This window comes from Poromitra crassiceps (genome assembly GCF_964638095.1).
Source record: "Poromitra crassiceps genome assembly, chromosome: 9".
Classification (NCBI taxonomy): domain Eukaryota; kingdom Metazoa; phylum Chordata; class Actinopteri; order Beryciformes; family Melamphaidae; genus Poromitra; species Poromitra crassiceps.
In genome coordinates, this window is record NC_139630.1 from 54,598,864 (window position 1) to 54,605,807 (window position 6,944).

At 43.3% G+C, this 6,944-nt stretch overlaps 1 protein-coding gene across 1 annotated transcript in view; it reads right to left on the minus strand.

Annotated features, from left to right (window-relative positions):
- Nucleotides 1–5,145: 5,145 nt before the first annotated feature.
- Nucleotides 5,146–6,944, minus strand: part of cnih3 (cornichon family AMPA receptor auxiliary protein 3) — a gene marked incomplete at both ends in the record, with an annotated part of 73,105 nt that continues 71,306 nt past the window's right edge. The window contains one exon of the mRNA XM_083643713.1: nucleotides 5,146–5,173. Within this exon, the coding sequence (XP_083499839.1) occupies nucleotides 5,146–5,173 (28 nt within the window). The remainder of the gene's footprint in view (nucleotides 5,174–6,944) is intronic.

Sequence of the window (6,944 nt, forward strand, 5' to 3'; positions counted from 1 at the left end):
GTTGAAGTTTGCCGGGGACCCCCTGGAACTCTCTTAAACAGAGGCTTTGCCGATTATCAACCCACTTTGTGTCATTATAATCTCGGTAATATAACAGATGGGCAGTGTTGACCTTCTCTATATGTTTTCCACACAGAGAAATATCCTCCGTTTGTCTGCCTGCAGAAACTCCGCCCCCGCCAGCTGCAAGTCATTAAGGCTCGTTAAGGCTCTCCTGGATGTGCACATACTTAAAAAATACAAATAAACATTAACAGCGGCCCTGGAAGCCGCCTCGACAGCCCTCGAGCAGAATCCGCATCTCGAGCAGAGCTTCTGCATCTCCGTTGTGATGCGTTGTGACGTGAACCGCGTCACAACAGAGCGTTTTGCCAGAGAATGAACTGCGAGCTCTGCCTGTATAGGGTTGACTGAGGGAAGGTAAAAGCTGCCCATCTGCTCAGACTACTGACATTGTACGGATCCAAATCTGGTTGAAAAATGGCAAAGCCTTCCTTTAAGGACCCCCCGGTGGTCCAGGTGGTCCCTGGACCCCCACGTTGACGACCATTGATGTAGGTCAGAAAACCAAGTGGAGGAATATAACAGCACATCTGCCTTCATCACACAAACAAACAAACAAGTAGTCGCCACATTGAACTCTGTATCCCTGCAACAGAAACAAGAGGTTCAGGAAGACACAGGGAAGGAAGAGGGTGAGAGGGTTAGGGTCACCTGAGGTCAAAGCTATAAGAGGGTGAGAGGGTTAGGGTCACCTGAGGTCAAAGCTATAAGAGGGTGAGAGGGTTAGGGTCACCTGAGGTCAAAGCTATAAGAGGGTGAGAGGGTTAGGGTCACCTGAGGTCAAAGCTATAAGAGGGTGAGAGGGTTAGGGTCACCTGAGGTCAAAGCTATAAGAGGGTGAGAGGGTTAGGGTCACCTGAGGTCAAAGCTATAAGAGGGTGAGAGGGTTAGGGTCACCTGAGGTCAAAGCTATAAGAGGGTGAGAGGGTTAGGGTCACCTGAGGTCAAAGCTATAAGAGGGTGAGAGGGTTAGGGTCACCTGAGGTCAAAGCTATAAGAGGGTGAGAGGGTTAGGGTCACCTGAGGTCAAAGCTATAAGAGGGTGAGAGGGTTAGGGTCACCTGAGGTCAAAGCTATAAGAGGGTGAGAGGGTTAGGGTCACCTGAGGTCAAAGCTATAAGAGGGTGAGAGGGTTAGGGTCACCTGAGGTCAAAGCTATAAGAGGGTGAGAGGGTTAGGGTCACCTGAGGTCAAAGCTATAAGAGGGTGAGAGGGTTAGGGTCACCTGAGGTCAAAGCTATTTGGTCTTTGACAAAGAGATTGGCAAAATAAAGAGTTATAGAGCAATTCCAGTGGATCATCCACACAGACAAGCTCCACTGAGCATCCCAACGGATTTTAAATTGCCCGTCACCTAGGTGTGGAGGTGAGCCAGACAGACACTGTGTGTGCGTGTCTGTGCACAATTTCATCACGTGTGTGTGTGTGTGTGTGTGTGTCTGTGTGTATATGTGTGTGTGTTTGTGTGTTTGTGTATGTTTGCATCCATCAATGCGTGCATGATGTAAGATTTTTTTGTAAGGGCGAGGACGTGGAGGACCGTTGGGTTGGGGGTTCAGGGGACCGGTGCTGGGTGTGTTTGGAGGGCGAGGACGTGGAGGACCGTTGGGTCGGGGGTTGAGGGCAGGGGCGGACTGCATAATCGGGCACGTCGGGCAAATGCCCGGTGGCCTGGCCTGGCCTGCAAAAAAAAAAAAAAAATTGCAGGCCAGGCCACTCACTGAACAGCAGGCCAGGCGCCGCCTACTGGTTTACTAGTGGTTTTATTACTTTATTCAGGTTTAAAGTGGGTGCATCTCATTGTAAAATTGGACTTGGCCCAAATTGGGCTTAAACGGCTTCAAACGGCCCAAATCTGGCTTCAAACGGCCCAAATTGGGCTTCAAACGGCCCAAATTGAGCTTCAAACGGCCCAAATTTTTCGCCGCCGCCCTTCGGACGCCGGCACGTATCGGCCTGGCCTGCTTGGTATCTAATGCCCGGCCTGAATTATGATCCCAGTCCGCCCCTGGTTGAGGCGGACTGGGAGTGTGGGTGTGTTTGGAGGGCGAGGACGTGGAGGACCGTTGGGTTGGGGGTTGAGGGGACTGGTGCTGGGTGTGTTTGGGTAAAAGAGGAAAAGGAGAGTCAGTACCAGAAGGCAAGAAAACCCCACAAAGCAGGTTTCAGTTCACTTCCAATCGCACTGATTCAATATAGAAATCAAACTATCCGTATTGTCAATGGCTATGTTTACATGGATGGAGAATTACGTTTTTAACCTGTTTACTTAAATAACCCCATTTTACAGTAGGCCGACATGTGTATGTTCAGCTTGTGAGCAAACTGGTTAAGACACCATGGTTTAGTAGTCCAATATTTAACATGTTACTGTAGCATGGAACCTAATATGACCAATAGCTGGGTTACCACACGTTACCCTGCATAACGTACAGTACTGTAAACATAGCTAATGACTCTATTCAGCTGTAGCCGATATAAGAGGTATAAGGGGCGGCTGTAGCTCAGGAGGTGGAGCGGGTCGTCCACTAATTGCTTTGGATAAAAGAGGTTGGTGGTTCGATTCCCGGCTCCTCCAGTCTGCATGTCGAATTGTCCTTGGGCAAGACACTGAACCCCAAATTGCGGTGCGTGGTAACCTGCCGCCATCAGTGTGTGAATGGGTTAATGTACCTACTGACTGTAAAGCGCTTTGGATAAAAGCGCTATATAAATGCAGGCCATTTACCATTTTTTCTTACCATTTTATAAGAATCGTATCGTGGTTTCACAAATTGCAACTAAAGTCCACCTCGTGGACTTGATGGAATTGAAAGTGAGCAGAACCATCACCCCCGCACCGTTGAGGCACTCACTGCTGCTTCTGCTGCCTGTAGCCTCTGAATGAGCAGATCCAGCTAGAGCAGGACAGGATGGATGGGATGGAGAAGCAAGATGATGAGGTTCAAGCCAACGACAGGACCAGCAGCACTAGCCAAACGTGAAGGTGTGTGAGCATCCTGCTAATTGCCTGCTTTGTAGCAATAACAAACCTTACTGTGGATATGCTGTTGAGACCATGAGTTACGTAGTTAATATTATCTTAACCGCCCTGCCTGGTGTCTTCTGACAGTTTGTGGACACACTTACAGCTGTCGTCGACGTGACGAGCCAACTCCAAACTCCTCAAAGATTGATTGTTTTCATCTATTGCTAATGTTTTCATCTTCAGATTGGTATTCATTGTTATGAATATGGATGAGATATGTGTGCATACATCCATTGCTCTAATGACTACATTTGTCTTATAATTACTGTTCTTATGCTACAGTAGGAAGCAGCATAATATTGTCTTACTATGTTTAAGAATACACATGACCCACTGTGCAAAATAGTTCATACTGTTGAATGGATGTATAAGTAACATTTGTTTTTACATGGATGTGTGGATGTATTGTCAAGAGAATAAATGTATACAGCTTAGGGAATATTTTCAAAAAATATATTTGAAAGAATAGTGCTGCTGTCAGTGGAAAAGTTGACTTAAAGCAGGACTAAACCCCCAAACACTTTTTTCCAGCTTTTAACCAATATATATGACTTTGGGGGTGGTGTGTGAAGATTTTTGGTCAGAATTTCCACATTTGAGACAAAAACTGTTACCATTGTACCATTTGTATCATTGAAAACTCGGTACATGAAGCAGTATGTCACATTTCAAGTCAAGTGCAAATGAATTTGCTAAATAAAAAAAGGTCAAATCTGGAGCTACACAGATGTTTTCAAACATCAGAAATATGCAGTTAATTATAATGCAGTTAATGATATGGCTGTCCTGTATAATGCTGTGTATTGAAACTGTAGGCCAATAGTGGAAATGTCATGTTGGAAATGACTGTAAGGGCATCTGTCCTCTGTCAACAGTGAACAGCTGTAGCTGTGATAACGACGCACCTATCCCTTGTGAATAAAATGCCATATGAAAACAAGCTGTGAGGTGGGTCAACAGCGGAGGCCTTTTCTGATGCTAAATCTAAAAAAAAAAAAATCACATTATCTTGAAAGTGGGGTGAGCTCCTTATTTCGAGATGTTAATGGTTGTTTCAAGAATTGTGGGGGGAAAGGTGACACTGCGAAGAAAATAAGATACGACGGCTCTCATTGGCTGAAAATAAGATACGACGGCTCTCATTGGCAGGCGTTTGGAACTTATCTGTTCAAAAAAATATTTTCAGATACAATTCCCGATTAAATGATTTGTGAAGATGTCTACTTATATCACTATAAAACAGTATATATTATTACATTATAGCATAATGACAAGTCAGTAACATTGCTCATGATGTTGCTTTTCTACCTGTGCGGTATATTGCTGTGATGAAGATATTAACAGCATGTGATGAGTACTGTAATTAACAAAGTACCTAAAAAGACCAATCAGCAGTTTGGCATTCAATTAGTCTACAAGGGTGGAACATTGTGTTGATACGTTTAGTCACAGCATTATCACACACATACAAGAACAACTCCATGTTAAAGTTGCAATCCTTTTGGGTTAGGGGATGCTATCGAACGTCATCTTAGGAGCTACTAGTGCAAAGTTTGGCTGTTGGAGAATGCTATATTTTTTAATTTGTAGCCAAGTCCTCAGACAAATTAAAAAGAATATTCTGAGAATACTGCTGCTGATAAGGCAACTTAACTTTGCGAGGCAGTTGGCCTCACGAGAACGAGATCACGCACGGTCATACAAGAAATCCATCTGGCCATGCTGCCAGATATGTGTTTGACCAATCAGTGTCCGAGGAAGGAGGAGGAGGAGGCGGTCCTAAGTGGCTGAAGTTAGCCCGTGATAGACGGACAGATCGTTCATCCAATCACCTGCCAAGTATTTTTTGAAAGTGCCTGCCCTTTCTTAACCAGTTTCCAAGATCGAGTTCCCGGTTGTGTGAAGCCATCTGTGGGGGCTATATGGGGCGACCGCAATCATTGAAGTCATATTTTCTCAAGAGTAAAACTATCCTGTCTCCATTCACTATCACATAATATAAGGGCAAAAAATGTAAGGATTGTACCTTTAAGTGTTTCCATTGATAAGACCTATTAGAGGGATATTTCCAGGTTCCACACACTGCAACAACCACACAACACATGGAACAAGAATCCGTAATGATTAGTAACAAGGTTATTACACATGGACAGCAACATTGTGTGCACAGCTATCGTAAAACACCAGAAAACTTTGATCAGAAACGTTAGGAAACTTCAGAGAGATTATGCGATTATGGAGCAATGCGCAAGCTAAGAACGATTTCATTCAAATAATTCAAAATGTTATCCAAAACAGAACTTCTAATGTGTAAAAATACAGTATACAGTAGTAAGCAAGATGTGAAGGATACTTTAACATTGCACTACTTTTGATCACACACCAAGGCCTTTCTATGGACATTCAAAGTCTTATTTTGCTAACACTGGCAAACAATGGCCTCATCCCAGTGTATTAACCTGTGCACTATCCTATGGAAAAGTACATTAAGTATTAAGGAGATTTTCCTTAATACATATCTACACAGTAATAGTGTGTACTTACAATACTTTCCCATAAGTTAATATACTGGAATAAGGTAATTTTAAATGGAGGTATACCTTTTATTTTATTTTGGCGTATCCATCTACGACGCACCAATGCATTCAAACCGTTCTCACTCCCAACTTGTCAAATACTGCGGTCAGGACGTCCCATGGCATCACTTCTTAACCCACGGGTTACCCTTTTTTTTGGTACTTTCTGGACATGCAGGGTAGTCCGGTAGACTCCCTTAGAACTCCCACAAAGTCAGAAATCAACACCACGGCATAAGTCAGAGCGAGCTTAGTGCGCAGGGCCCGGGTGGTGGCGGTGTAAAACGCTTGCCTTTCGTGGTGGAGACCGGAGTTCGAGCCCCAGCATGTTTGAAGTCTATATTTCAACCGTATTGTAAGTCACATTTTAAAAGTTGAAACCCTATACCAAATTGTTTTAGTTGACTTAAACCAACGGCAACATTGTCACCGATGTGACACATTTTCAAATGAACCGACATGGCGTTTTCAAATTAATGGCGATTAATTAATAATTAAGTGACGAAAGGGTTGGTACAACATGTGTTACAGTATAAAGACCAATTTGGGGCCCGCGGGCTCTGTTTGTTTTGGCCCGCCACGGATTTGGGGAATTCTTTTTTTTTTTAATCCAGAATGCAACTCGGGCAAGTTATCAGCTATCTGCACTGATTGCAAAGGGTGGACGAGCTTTTTCATGTGGTGACTTTGTGAAACAGTGTCTGAATGTGGCTGCGGATATACTGTGTTCACTCCTGAGATTGCATCCCTGCAAATTGTCATGGCAAATTGTTTACAAAAGATGGACAATAAAGCTGATTTTCAAAGTACCTTGAGGATTTTTCAAGTTGTGAATTAAGTCAAATTTCTCTCTTGATTACAAAGGTGGAAAATACAACTGTTTTTAACTGGGTGTTTACTGATTAAATGTTTAAGCTCCCCACAAATGCAGATGTTTTTTTTAAATATATATAACCAATTGCAAATTATTACAATTACCAAACAGATAAAAAGTAGATTATTATATTGAAATGTTATTTTAGATTTAGAATGTTAATTTTCTATAAACCACAATACATTTTAATGTAATTGCACAACGTTTATTTTTGGCCCTCGGCCCTCCACCCAGATTGAGTTTTGGTCCTTCATGGGAAAGAATTTGGGCACCCCTGGTCTAAAGAGACACCAAGGAGTTTGGACTGAACACCAGTGTGTGACGACTTGGGAGTGAGGATGTCTTGATGCATTTGTTTGCAATGTAAGTGCATGTCAGTAATGAAACTAATTCTCTCAACGTC